General features: G+C 37.6%; 1 protein-coding gene and 1 non-coding gene across 5 annotated transcripts in view; both read right to left on the reverse strand.

The window, feature by feature from the left end:
* The window catches only part of Naip (NLR family apoptosis inhibitory protein), a 68772-nt gene that overhangs the window by 13830 nt on the left and 40245 nt on the right, over positions 1 to 14697 (reverse strand). For all 4 annotated transcript variants that reach the window (XM_021728873.3, XM_078043991.1, XM_005328972.4 and 1 more), the window contains 7 exons: positions 13756 to 13855; positions 12103 to 12184; positions 10260 to 10311; positions 8143 to 8262; positions 6161 to 6260; positions 2806 to 2887; positions 286 to 343 (listed from right to left, as the gene is read on the reverse strand). In XM_021728873.3, coding sequence (XP_021584548.1) covers positions 286 to 343; positions 2806 to 2887; positions 6161 to 6260; positions 8143 to 8262; positions 10260 to 10311; positions 12103 to 12184; positions 13756 to 13855 — 594 coding nt within the window. The remainder of the gene's footprint in view (positions 1 to 285; positions 344 to 2805; positions 2888 to 6160; positions 6261 to 8142; positions 8263 to 10259; positions 10312 to 12102; positions 12185 to 13755; positions 13856 to 14697) is intronic.
* LOC120886029 (small nucleolar RNA U13) lies at positions 1679 to 1782 on the reverse strand. Its single transcript, XR_005728807.1, has one exon. It is a non-coding gene; the product is annotated as a small nucleolar RNA U13 (small nucleolar RNA).

Raw genomic sequence — 14697 nt, forward strand, 5'->3', positions numbered from 1 at the left:
TGTCCAACTCTACCATGGAGAGGGGCAACAGAGCATAATGGTTTAGTGAAACACAATGCATGGGCCTGTTCTAGCTCTGCTACTTATTACTGCCTTTCTGATCTTAGATAAATTATCTCACCTTTCTGCGTCTGTTTCCTGAAACTAATAATAATACTTACATCATAGGGATTATTGTGATGATTAAATAGGAATTAATCAACTAAGCCTCAAGTATATATATTATCAATGAGTAACTATTATTATTCTACCTCCTAAATAAACATTTTACTTCCAAGTTCTTACCTGGCCCTATAGAATTAACTGCTTCTGAATCTTCAAGATTGCTTTCGGTTGTAGTTTCCTTCGAAAAAGAAAATTCTTTATTAAATAAAAATCTGCATAAGAGAGTGGGACATCATATTATTATTGAGGATCCAACATCTTCTAAACACAGCCCACCCTCAAATGTTTATGCTAAAACGAGTGCTCTAAATGCAAAATAATTAACCATTTGCAAACATCTGCAAGATGGTACATGTGTTCTTAGATGACTGTGTCAGTCAGCTTTTCGTCACTGGGAAAAACTATCTGATTAAAACAACTTGGAGGAGGAAAGATTTATTTTGGCTCACAGTTCCAGAGGCTTCAGTCTGTGGTCAGCTCCAATGCAGAAATATCATGGCAGAAGGACATGATGGAGGAAAGCTGTTCATCTTGAGATAGCCACAAAGCAGAGAGAGGGAGGAAGGGGCCAGGGACAAGATATACCCTTCCAAGGCATGCTCCTAGTGACCTACTTCCAACAAGTAGGCCCCACTTCCTACTGTTTCCATCACCTCTCAATAATGCCATCCAACTATTAGTCCATCAACGCATTAATCCATTAATTTGGTCAGAGCCTTAAGCTCCACCTCTGTACTTTGCCAAGTACATGCAGCACATTGAAGACTAAGCCTTAAACACATGAATCTTGGGGGATACTTCATATAAACAAACATAACAATGATACATATATGGTACATTCCATGGTGAATACTTTTAAGATAATCAGAATCTATAATAATGTTTAGAGCAAGAAGAACACTGAAGTGCAGCCTCTGTCCTTAGTTAATAAATACATGTTTATTATTACACACCTGGAATGTATGTTTCTTCCCTTTAAAAATGAACTATTTTGGGCTGGGGTTGTAGCTCTGTGGTAGAGCACTTGCCTTGCATGTGTGAGGCACGGGGTTCAATCCTCAGCACAAAACAAAAATAAATAAATAAGCAAGCAAAGATATTGTATCCATCTACAACTGAGAAAATATTTTTTAAAAAATGAGCTATTTTTAAAAGGGGCTCGGGGTATGGCTCAGTGGCAGAGAACTTGTTTAGCATGTGTGAAAAGAAAAAAAGAAAGTAAGAATAACCTATTTATATGTCTCCAAATTTTTTCTTCAATGCCACTTTTTAAAAATTTTTATTTTTTTGTGGTACAGTTGATTGAACACAGAAGCACTTTACCACTGAGCCATTGTCCCAGCCCTTAATTAATTAATTAATTAATTAATTAATTAATTTTGAGACAGGGTCTTGCTAAGTTCCCGAGGCTGGCCACAACCTTGTGATTCTCCTGCCTTAGACTACTGAGTTGCTGGAGTTACAGACGTGGACCACCATGCCCAGCTTCAATGTCACACCCTTCACCTTTTTACATCAAATGGGTAACATACAGACATTGTAACAAGGTTTGAGGGAGACACATCTCACAAAATGGCATAAAAACCCAATCATCACACTTAAACACCCACTTATGATCGCAATGTTATTTTTGTGGGGGTCAGGGGACGGGTACCAGGTATTGAACTCAGGGGCACTTGACCACTGAGTCACATCCCCAGCCCTATTTTGTATTTTATTTAGAGACAGCATCTCAATAAATTGCTTAGTGCCTTGCTAAGTTGCTGAGGCTGGCTTTGAACTTGTGATCCTCCTGCCTCAGTCTCCAGAGCCCCTGGGATTATAGGATTGCACTACCGCGCCCAGCTTCAATGCCATTTTGAATTAGATTTTATTGTTTGTTTGCAGTACTGGAGATTAAAGTCTGGACCTTGCACATGCAGTGAACTATATCCCTAGACCTTTTTTAAATTTTATTTTGAAACAGGTCTCAAAGCTGCCCAGGCTGGCCTCAGAGTTGTGATTCTCCTGCTTAAGCCTCCCAAGTAGCTGGGATTATAGGCATGCACCAACATACCTGGTTTCATTGTCAATTTTTAATTCTCAAATATAAAAGACATACCAAGTGAACAGAAAATTGCTTTGTTTTCTTTTTGTGTGATGACAAACATAACAGTCCAAAATAAGGTGATATGTGTTTGTTATAGTTCCATACAGTCTCAAAATAAGGTGGTATGTGTTTGTTATCTATCAAACTGATAGTTGGCTTATATCTCAGAGAACTAATAGGATTTCTCAGTTTAAGGGGGTCAACCTATTATCTGGATTTATGATTTTGCTGGGCATTCATTCCTAAAAAAGGCCAAGGAGGAAGTCAGGCCTTACTACTTGCCAAATGAAGATCACAGGTGAGATCCATTTAGCTTGGAGCTGATCAACTCTAAGTCTGAAAGAAAGAGTCTGAGTCCCAAAGTAGAAGGAACTGATTGTACCTTTCATAAAGCTAGAAATTGTACCATCCTGGTTTACGTGGTATCCCCATCTGCACCTAGCACTTGATAGGGACTTAGGAGATAGTCATGGAATTTATTTATTTACTTATTTATAATGAGCAATTACTGTTCAAAACAGTTTTCAATCACATGATCAGGTGTTCATTACCATTACTTTAGGAAGTTCACCATGGCTCTGAACGTCTGGAATCACTTCTGCAGTGGACTTCATATTTTGGAGAAATGGACAACTAAGCATAAAAGGTATAAGTTAAACAAGAGTTGCTCTAATTAAACACTTGCATTACACTTTTTTTTGGGGGGGGAGGGACACCGAGATTGAACCCAGAGGTACTCAACCACTAAGTCACATCCCCAGCCCTACTTTGGATTTTATTTAGCGACACTGAATTGCTTAGCACTTCACTTTTGCTGAGGCTGGCTTTGAACTCATGAACCTTCCTGCCTCAGCTTCCCAAGCTGCTGGGATTACAGGTGTGTGCCACTGCACCTGGCATATTATACTTTTAAAAAGCAGAGTTTTAATGACAAGAATTAAGTATAAAACTAACATTTTCAGTGACTCTGTCAGTGTCATAAACATAAGACATTTAGACTGTGGCTTTCAGTAATAGAAATGTACATGGTTTGTAAAGCCAGGGAATTTGGTGGGATGAGTGTATATTTAATGTTCATCCATAAAACCAACTAGGATTAATTTAAAGAATCAAAATTAGAGAAAGCTACATGTACAAATCCAAGGCATTTGTAGGGAAATAGATGGCATTAGAGAAGATTATGCTAAGTGAAGTTAGCCAATCCCCCCAAAACAAATGCCGAATGTTTTCTCTGATATAAGGGGGGTGACTCAAAGTGGGATAGAAAAGGAGAGCAGGGGAGGAAGATTACATCTAGATAGGGAATAGGGGTGGGAGAGAAAGGGAGGGAGAAGGGGAACAACAAGGTGGTGGAAGGAGATGGTTATCATACATGTATGAAGATGTGAATTTGGTGTCAACATACCTTATATACAAACAGAGATATGATAAATTGTATATAAAGGAGTATTAAGAATTGTAATGCAAAAAAATCAATAAGAGAGCTCATGTATAATGTCATAATTTGGCATGAACATACTTTATATACAGAGTTATGAAAAATTGTGTTGTGAATGAATAATTATGAATGTAATTAATTTCACTATTGTGATGTATGAAAGAAAAAAAAAAGACATTAGTGGGAAAAAAACCCAGGCAAATAGCTAAGTGGTAAATTTCCTTTGGGGTAAATCCCCAGTACCAAAAACTAAGACAAAATAACTTCCAGTCTATAATCCTATACCTAACTAAATTACCAAAAATTGTGAGAATAGGGGAAAATAGATACACCCATTAAAATATATGTGTTATATTCAAACTAAAATCATATATCTCTTATACAATCTTTCCAAGAGTACTGTGGCTGAGTAGTCCTCCAAAATGAGAAAGTAAACCAAGAAGAGAATGAGATTAGATCCAGGAAATAGAAACAACACAGGAGAGGAATTTCCAGGATGATCATGAAGATCCCAGGATCCCAGGATGACTATAGGATAAGTAGTTCATACTGCAGCAAGCCAAGACATTCTGGGAGAAACTCCTCCAAGGAGATGAAAATGATGAGATATTTGATAGATTAGAATGACTGAGAAGATATCATATCTAAATACTTGGGAGAATTTGAAGATGAACTGGTGCTACGTGCATAAAAAGCTAAGGAAATAGCTGTAAGATAACTGAAAAAAAAAACTGGAAAATAAGTGTTGATGAGGCTATAGAGAATTTGGAGCCTTCATATATTGTTGATAAGAAATTAAAATGGTGGAAAACAGTTTGACAAAAAGCTAAAATTGAATTACCATATAATCTAGCAATTCAACTCCTCTATACCCAAAAGCATTGAATACAGGTGCTCAAACAGTATCTTCCACTTTGTAATAGCACTATTCATAAAAACCAAAAGGTAGAAACAACTCAAATGTCCAAAAACCAGGGGATGAATAGATAAAATGTAGTATATCCATAGAGAATATTATTTGGCTTCAAAAGGAATAAAATACTGATACGCTTTACAATATGGATAAACCTCCAAAAAATATGCTAAGTGAGAGAAGCCAGGGGGCTGGGCTTGTTGCAGTGATTGTTGCTGAGGTTGTTGCCTAGCACATGGGAGGCACTCGGTTTGATGTTCAGCACCACATAAAAAATAAACAAATAAAATAAATATAACAAAGAAAGAAACACACCAGACACAGGATGGAAGCATATTGCATGCTTCCATTTGTGTGAAATGTCTACTTGGGTAAATCCAGAGGCACAAAGCAGATTGGTGTTTATCAAAGGTGTGGCAAGGAATAGCACGGAAAGATGAGGAGTGACTGCTTAATGAGTAGAGTTTTCTTCTGGGTTGATGAAAATGTTTTGGAGTTAAGAAGATGATTGCACAATATTGTAAATGTACTAAACACCACTGAACTATGCGTTCAAAAAATGGTTAATGTGGGGCTGGGGTTGTAGCTCAGTGGTAGAGCGCTCGCCTAGCATGTTTGAGGCACTGAGTTTGATCTTCAGCACCACATAAAAATAAATGAATAAAACAAAAGTATTTCGTCCATCTACAACTAAAATATTTTTTAAATGGTTAATATGTGGATTTTGCTTCAAAAAATATACAAACAAACATTTTCTTAAGGCAGTTATCACTTCCTACATAAAATGATATATGTGCGAGGCCTCGTGGTGCACACCTATAAATCTAGCTACTTGGGAGGTTGAGGCAGGAGGATCACAAATTGCAGGCCAGCCTCAGCAACTTAGTCTTAAAAGATTAAAAAAAAAAAAAAAAGACTGGAAATATATCCCAGCGGCAGAGGATGTGTCTATCTTGTGCTAGGCCCTGGGTTCAATCCTAAGTACTGGGAATAGAGGCAAATGACAGGAAAGGAAGAAATGCCACAATTTATTATAAGCTTTAGCTCTGCATTGTAGTTATGTAGTTATAATAAAGCAAACATGTAAAATAAAAATATTGATCTGGGGTGGGGTTGTGGCTCAGTGGTAGATTACTCACCTGGCACAAGTAAGGCACTGGGTTCAATCCTTAGTACCACATAAAAGAATAAATAAATTAAATAAAGGTATTGTATCCATCTACAACTAAAAATATTTTTTAAAAAATATCAATCTGGGCTGGGGATATAGTTCAGTTTGTAGACAGGACAAGGACATGGATTCAATCCCCAATACCACACACACACACACAGATATATATATATATATATTGATCTAACCCAAACCAAGACATAACTATAATGAGAGGAAAGATAGACAGGAAGTGTCATGGTAACAAAGGGATGAAAGACATGAAGACACGTCCTCATCATCTGAATCAGAGAAGAAACTAAACACTTCATCCATAGATATAATAAGGGGGAAATCATTAAAGTGCACTCAAAGTCATAGACACTAAACATTCATTCTGCTCACTTGGGAAAATGTTTGGTGTGATCTTCTAATGGGTCATCCTCTTCCTTCCAGTTATGCAAACATCCTCCACAGGAAAAACACTGAACAATGTCCTCTACACCTGGAAGGAAGAAAACTTGATCAGTGTCACTGTTGTGTGCATTCATCAACTGACCAGATAATAACCATCAGATCTTTATTAGCAAAATCTAATTCTCCTCTAATTAGATTTTGTGGAAAAGTCCTAAGCTGAGTCACCAGCAAGGCAATATTCTGTATAGGAAGGACTCTTGGTCCCCAGTCAGAAGTGGGGTAGTCACTGGATGCTCCTATGCACTTTGATGAACACCCTCTCCTGGTCCCATTCTCTTATCAACAGAGAGATTTGCAATCAGAATCTGGAATTCAAGATCCACAAGGGGATTTTTGTCTGTTTTGCTTCTCATGAACCTGAAAGAATGCCTAGCACTTCTTGGGCAAACTGTATTTGTTTAATAAATAAAGTAGAAAAAAGAATATATTTGGAGCTAATGGGAAAAATAAGGAAATTATTGTCAAATTTATTCTTCTAGAATAGGACCAAGTTTCCTACGAGTCTATATTTCTTTGGAAGGAAATTAGTATTTGGATTTGCCAAGTGAAATGAACCCTTGGAAATGAAGCCTCTAAAACTTTCCTTTCACTCTTGGACTCTTGCAGGTACTACTAAGCTGGGACAAAGAAAAGCCTCCCTTTATGTCTGGCCAAAAGTATGAGGTCCTAGAGCTTGCAGGATCCTAAAAGGGCCAGATGACTGAGTTTGAAAAGGAAGAGGGTGAGAATCCTGGACAGGGGGGAGCTTGAGGGAAACTGGCAAGAGAAAACATAATAGGGTGAGTAGGAAGAAAGGGTAAACACTCCTTCCAAAGGTTTAAAATTGTGAGGCATTGAGATTTTTTGTTGTTGTTGTTGATGGCCTTTTATTTTATTTATTTATATGTGGTGCTGAAAATCAAACCCAGTGACTCACACATGCTAGGCAAATGCTCTCCCTCTGAGCTACACCCCAGCCCAGCATTGAGATTTTTCATGCCAATGAAATATGTCTGTTAGATAAAGTGACAGTCACTTTCCCCTATCTGAGCTGTCCTTTTATATTTGTGATACCTAAAATCTTTTAGTTAAAAAGTTAAATAAAATTCTGCTGTAACTCTGGCACACTTGGTCTGAGGAAGACCAGCAAGGTACCTAGGAAAGGTAAAATAGTCCACCTGTTGTCTCTCTGGCAAAAATTTGACTGAGGGAAAAAAGCTTTGTGGATTACAGAGTGGAGCTGCCTGATGACCACAAGCTAGAGAATACAAGGAACTGGTGGAAGATTCTTCATGCTTCCAAATCATGCAGGTGAATTTCCTGATTTTCTTTTCTAAGCAGAGTGTAGCCAAGATTGCCTTCCATATCCCCAGTCTCTCCCATTCTCCCATAGAAATAGAAACTTCAATTCTTAGCTGGGCACATTGCTATCCAAGACAAATATTAGGTTTCCTAGCCCCTCTTATAGGAAATTATGTCCACCTAAGTTGTGGTTAAAGAAATAATAAGCAAAAGTGTTCTGTGACAGTCTCCTGGGGCTGGGGAAAGTAATACATAGAAAGGAAAAGATGCAGACACATATATACGTGTCTGTATAACCAATGTGATTCTGCAACCTGTACACTTGGAAAAATGAGAAATTATACCCCATTTGATTCAAATGTATGATATGTCAAGATCATTGTATAAAAAAATATAAAAAGAAAGGAAAAGATGCAATAATTTCCCAGACTACTTCTATTCATTGTTAATCTGGACCTCAAGGTTCTACCTCCTAAGGGAAGTAGGGAACACTGAGAGAGATTTATGATGCAGTAAGGAAAGTAATCTGGAAGGAATGATGCAGAAAAGGCATAGCAAGTCCAGAATCATAAGGTCTATTTGGGATTTAAATGGTCGAAGAAGCGAGAAGGTACCAACCACCGACTCACCTGTGTAGAAAAGACCTGCTCTAGCCAAAGCTGCAACTTTCAGACCTGATTTGTGGGGCCATTTCTTAAAAGTGTCCAGCCGTAGTTCTTCATTAGCAAAGACACTGTCATTGCAATAAGCTAGAATAAAGAAAGGGTGAGACCAGCAAGCTTTGATATTGCAAAATTCAAGTTATCCCTCCATATTTACAGAAAGATTGATCTGACATGTTGAGTTTGTTTCAAAATAATGGGGTTGGTTAGGAAGGCAGACGTGATGTGGATGAAGCAAGACTATCACATAAGAATGGCTGAAGCAGATGATATGTCATGAGCTTTGTAATGTTTTGAACAACCAATTAAAAAAAAAAGAATGTTGGATATTGCATGAGTATAAATTCAGTTGTCTAATTTCTGTATATGTTTGAAATTTTATATAGTAAGATATATTTTAAAATTATTTCTTCATCATCTAACACCAGAATAAAATAAGAAAAAGCTCGAGTAGATTTCCTTCCTTCCAAAGTCAGTGTCAAGATTTTAAAAAGATAGTTTTCCTTGTAAGCTCCCTTAAGAACAGGCAGTTTTATTTCTTACTCTTTGGGATATACACTCTTGGTAGTCACCTTTAGATTTTCTGCCTCAGACTAGCCCTGACCTTTGATTCCTATCTTTAGCATGCTGAGAGGTTTTGAAAAATAAGTTTATATTCCCTTTGTTCTGCAAATTTCCTTACAATGAAAGCTTGCTCCAGTGTTCACTTAACTCTTGGGTTCTTACTGTTACTTCACTTTTAATATGAATATTCCTTAACTTTTTTTTTTTCTTTTTGATACTGGGGATTGAACCCAGCGGTGTTCTACTACTGAGTTACATCCACAGCCATTTTTTTTTAAAGAGAGAGAGAGAGAGAGAGAGAGAGAGAGAGAGAGAGAGAGAGAGAGAGAGATTTTTTAATATTTATTTATTTTTTTTAGTTTTCGGCAGACACAACATCTTTGTTTGTATGTGGTGCTGAGGATCGAACCTGGGCAGCACGCATGCCAGGCGAGCGCGCCACCGCTTGAGCCACATCCCCAGCCCCATCCACAGCCATTTAAAAAAAAATTTTTTTTGTAGTTGTTGATGGATAGAATCCCTTTATTTTATTTGTTTATTCTTATGTGGTTCTGAGATTCGAACCTAGTGCCTCACATAAGCGCTCTGCCGCTGAGCAATAGCCCTAGCCCTCCACAACCATTTTTATTCTTTATTTTGAGACAGGGCCTTGCTAAGTTGCTGAGGCTGGCCTCAAATTTGTGATCCTCCTGCCTCAGCCTCTCCTGTCACTGGGATTATAGTGTGTGCCACCATGCCTGGCTCTAACTTCTTAAAAGCACATTGAGCTACTTAAAAATGATTTCAAGACATTTTATCTGGAAATTCAGTTGTTTTCAAGGAAATGGCAGTTAAGGAACAAATCCTACTGTATTTCCCTATGTTCATCTATACTAAACCCAAGTTACTCTATAAGCGCAGAAATCTCTTTATGAAAATGATTCTTAAAAGACAGTTAAGGGAGACTGGGGCTGTAGCTCAGTGGCAGAGTGCTTGCCTTGCACGTGTGAGGCACTGGGTTTGATCCTCAGCACCACATAAAAATAAACAATTAAATAAATATATTATGTTCATCTATAATTAAAAAAAAATTAGAAATAAAAAGACAGTTAAGGGGTTAGGGTTGTGGCTCTGTGGTAGAGCGCTTGCCTAGCATGCGTGAGGCACTGCGTTTGATCTTCAGCACCACATAAAAAATAACTAAATAAAGTTATTGTGTCCATCTACAACTAAGAAAAAAAAATTAAGGAGGTATCCCGAGTTTTTAAAGCCAGCCTCAGCAATTTAACAAGTCCCTAAGCAACGTAGTGAGACCCTGTGTCAAAACAAAATGTAAAAATGGGCTGGGGATACAGCTCAGTGGTTAAGTGACCCTAGGTAAAATCCCCAGTACCACAAAGGGGGGGGAGGGAGGGAAAATGGGGGGTAGGGTGAAAGTGCTGTAAAATGAGGAACTGGAGAGTTTTAAAAAAATGATGGGAATCAAAATGCCAAAGAAGAAATAAACAAGCAAAGCCTTTGTAATATTTCTGAGTTTTTACCTGATGCCATAAGTAATTCTCTTTTAAACCAGGAATTCACAAAATGTTCTCCCTGAGGAAAATTAAATTCATATTATTGATTATTTAGTTTATATATACCTATTTGTGAATAAGAACTGAAGAACCCCCAAATACATCAGAAGAATCTATTAAATAAAAAGGGCAGAGTTGTTGGAGAAACATTCTTTTAATTAATTCTCTTAATGCTGAATATGTTTTCAGTGACTATTTACCTGTATCTGTTAGGGGACAGACAGACCTGAATGGTGGGAACATGAGGCTAAGAGAATAATTCTGTAAGATGGGCCCACTGTGCTGACACCCCCTCCCCCACATGCTTTCTTTTTTCTTTTCCAAGAAAAGAAAGCCCTGCCTGACCTCAGTGGACAGGACATGTCACATTTTCAGCAAACTACCTGTTTACTTTATTTAGGAGAAACGCATGTCCAAAATAATGTTGATGAGAAGAACCCGAGATACCCTGAAGGAAGAGATTTTTGTGATCAGATTGTGAAACTCTAAGAGATAAGGGTAGTTTCTCCTAACGATAAAGTCTGTAAGAATGTATGGTTAAGAATCCTATTAGAACTGGTCAGTATGGGCCAAGGTGACCTGGAGTTGCCATGACAGTGGGAACTTGAAAGTCTGATGTCACTCTGCTGTCAGTCAAAAGTCAAGAGGTAGACCTGGGCAGAACTCTCTGGAAATTCTCTGGGAATAAAATTGGAGTGCAGGAGAGGCAAATTGTCCCTTTTCTTTCTGAAAGGACTCACTCCCCTCCTTTTTCCTATCCTTTCAATAAACTCATTCCTATTAGGCTAAGTGACATGTCTGAAATCTCTCTGACTTGATCGCAAGAATCAGGGTTTGAAGAGGGGGTCTTCATGGTGCCTCAGTTTCTCAGAAGGCCTCAGCTCCAAAACATACCCAACAGGAAACCTTATCAGGGTCCCTTTTTCAAGAGACTTGACTCAAAAACAGAAGCGCATTCAGATACCGCAGATTCATTTTGACTAATGAAGAAGTACAGGACAGAGGAAGGAAACAAAATTCAGAAGTGCATTAGGTATTCAGCAACAGATTTTTCTGGGAAAATTGCCTGAAGAAGCATCCCTCCTCCCCCACTCTTAGTCCAAGTTCTCTGCTGGGTTCCAGTCTTCTGTGTCCTGTTAGCCAATCAATTCCTTTTTATTTTAGCCAATTTGGGATGGGTTTTCCTGTCACCTGCCACTAGGAAGTCCTTACTGATTGAGGCTAACTAAATAACCAAGTGGAAGACCCTCTGTGGATGATGGTCTCTCATCAGAATAACTTACTCAGGCATTTGCAAGTGGGAAGCTCCAAGAAGCTGGGGGAATGGCCTCAGCAAAAGAGCAAAGGCTATCGGGAAGGCAGGCAGAGCCAATTAAAAGCCAGTCCCAGAGGGGTTGGAGGGGAAGGGAGGGGGTATGGGATTATAAGTGATGGTGAAATGTGATGATCATTATTATCCAAAGTACATGTATGAAGACACGAATTGGTGTGGAATATACTTTTTATACAACCAGAGATATGAAAAATTGTGCTCTATATATGTAATAAGAATTGTAATGTATTCTGCTGTCATATATAAATATAAATAGTTAATTAAAAAAAAAGAAGGCAGTCTCGGAAAAAGAAATTCTAGGGGCTCGAAATTAACAAAAGAATGTGATTTTTTTTTTTGCAGAAGAGAAGCTGGGAATGAAAGGACAGAAAAAAGAAATAGAACCCATGACACAGAAAGAATGCTTCCCACCTTGTGATTCAGATATTACTAGGCAACCAAAGACACTTTGGGATAAATTTTGCTGTTCTAATTTACCGTTACATCAACAAATCCCTTGTAGCTTTCAATATACTGGGCAATTTCATCTGAGGATTTCTTACTTTGAAGATATTCACATCTATAATAAAAAATAATTAAAAATTACCCAATAGTGTGATACAATTGTCCTATATCCCAATGAATATGTATTAAAAATATATTGAATTGTTGAATTTTCAATAGAGCTGTCAAAAATTTTTACCCTGAAACTAACTTGTGAGAATTATCATTGTTCTGATGTAATTATTCTTTATTTCCATATTGACAGCATGTGTAAATATTTAATTAAATCTTCAAACAATCCCATACCACCTCACCCACAGACAAAACCAAACCCAGGGGTATCTACTGTTTGGTTTAGATCTTTTCCTATATAGATCTTCAAACAAGTCCCTATATAGCTTGTATGGTTTTCTATTTTTTTTGTTTGTTTGTTTCTAGTTTTTGGCAGTTCTGGGGATTGAACCCACGGCCTCACAAAGACTAAGCAAATCATCTATCACTGAGCTACATCCTCAGCCATATGTGGCTTCTTTTTTTTTTTAATTTATTTTTTAGTTGTAGCTGGACACAATACCTTTATTTTATTTAGTCATTTTTATGTGGTGCCAAGGCTTGAACCCAGGGCCTCAAATGCGTTAGGTGAGTGCTCTACTGCTAAGCCACAACCCCAGCCCCATATGTGGCTTCTTTAATGAATAAATGACAAGGAAAAAAAGAGAAAAATGAAATCTGTAAGTTAAAATCTCAAGAGGAGAGAGGTGAGCATTGATTACTGACTCAGATATTGGATTACATTGAGAATTAATGGTCATCTTCTTTAAAGAGAGATAATAATATTGTGATTGTGGTTTTTAAAAAGGCACTCATAATTCAGAGTTACACACTAAAGTATTAAGAGTATTAAAATATTATGGATCATGTAATAGCTGTGATTTGCTTTAAAATAACCTAGTTAGTATTATTTCCAGAGGAGATGGGCAGGAGATAGATGAAATATGATTTAGCCACATGTTGACAGGTGGCTAAATAAAAAACTTTATTAAAAAACTTTTTAAAAAACTTTAAAGAAATGAATCTGTCTGTGGTAGAAATAGAGAAAGTCATGTTGAAGACACTAATTAGTATTAAAAATAATTAAAATATGTTTCCTTTTCTAAATAAAGACCATTGCAATTTAAAAAGAAATTCTCAAGTTTTTGAAATGAAACATTTTCATTTGGCATACATCAGCAGTATGTGAAACCATTTGTAAGATTGTTTCAAACATTGTTATTTACTTTCCAACTTCTTCTATAAACCATTTTACACCATCTCTATGCAAAGTATCTTGTTTATTAATTGAGGCAAATCATGAAACTTCAGCTTGGCAAAACTTATCTTTATATTGGGGGTAATAAAACAACATTTATAAACTGTTTAAAATTACATAATTCAATTTTTTTTTTTTTTTTTACACTGAGACCAGGCCTACCCCAATTGCAGAAAAGAAGCTGGGAATGAAAGGACAGAATAATTCTGGGGTAGTCCAGTTTTGGATAGGGAAAGATCAAAACTGATACTCCAGCAAGGTGGCTCTTTTGTCTTTAATTTTGTCTGATTTTTTTTTCAAAACTGAAAAATTTTATCAGAAAATACTTATCTACTTACTTGGGGAACCACTTGGCATGTTCCTTCCAAGGATTGTCTCCTTCTTCCCAGTCTCCTAAGCATCCACCACAGGAAAAACACTGCACAGTGTCCCTTTCACCTACATGTGAAAGAAAATGTTTTGATCACCCAGCAATGCCACCAGAGGTGATCATTTTGTGTATGAACAAGACATGCTCCATCTTGCCTGTCCTCTCACAACTCTCTGGCTGAATCTCCATTTCATAGTCCTGCCTTAAATGACCACTTTTGAGCTCTGGAAAGTGACCCCTTGGCCATAGCTATCCTTCACAGAGGACTCTAAGCTATAGAACTCAACATGCTGCCCCAGGTGCTTCCCGGGGCTGGCATGAATGACATTTTGCTCTTCAACCTCTCAGAACCAAAATGATGGAGAAGTGGACAAACATCAGTGAGAAGATCTAAGTTTGACTTTTGTTATGCCATTTCTGTAGAAATGCAGGCACATTTCTTAATTATTTGAGCTCAATAAAAAATAACTGAAATCTGAGGAAAAGGGGCACATTGGTTGGATTAGAATTAGTGCTCATTCTGTGCCTAGCATGAAGTAGGTACTCAGTAAATGATATCTGTTCTTAGAATTCTCATTCACATCCATCATAACATCTATGGCATGACTACGGTAATTCAAGGTGCCATGCTCTGAAATGAGTTTTGCCCTATATGTTAGAGTAAGATTTAAGATTAAAATAAACAAGCCAGGCGTGGTGGTGCACACCTGTAATCCCAGCAATTTGGGAGGCTAGGGCAAAAGGATCACAGGTTTGAGGTCAGCCTCAGCAACTTAGCGAGACCCTAAACAAATTAGCAAGACATGGTCTCAAAATAAAAAATAAAAGCTGGGCATGATGGTGGCGCATGCCTGTAATCCCAGGGGCTTGGGAGGCTAAGACAGGAGGAGATCATGAGTTCAAAGCCAGC

This window comes from Ictidomys tridecemlineatus, chromosome 1, assembly GCF_052094955.1.
Source record: "Ictidomys tridecemlineatus isolate mIctTri1 chromosome 1, mIctTri1.hap1, whole genome shotgun sequence".
NCBI classification, from domain to species: domain Eukaryota; kingdom Metazoa; phylum Chordata; class Mammalia; order Rodentia; family Sciuridae; genus Ictidomys; species Ictidomys tridecemlineatus.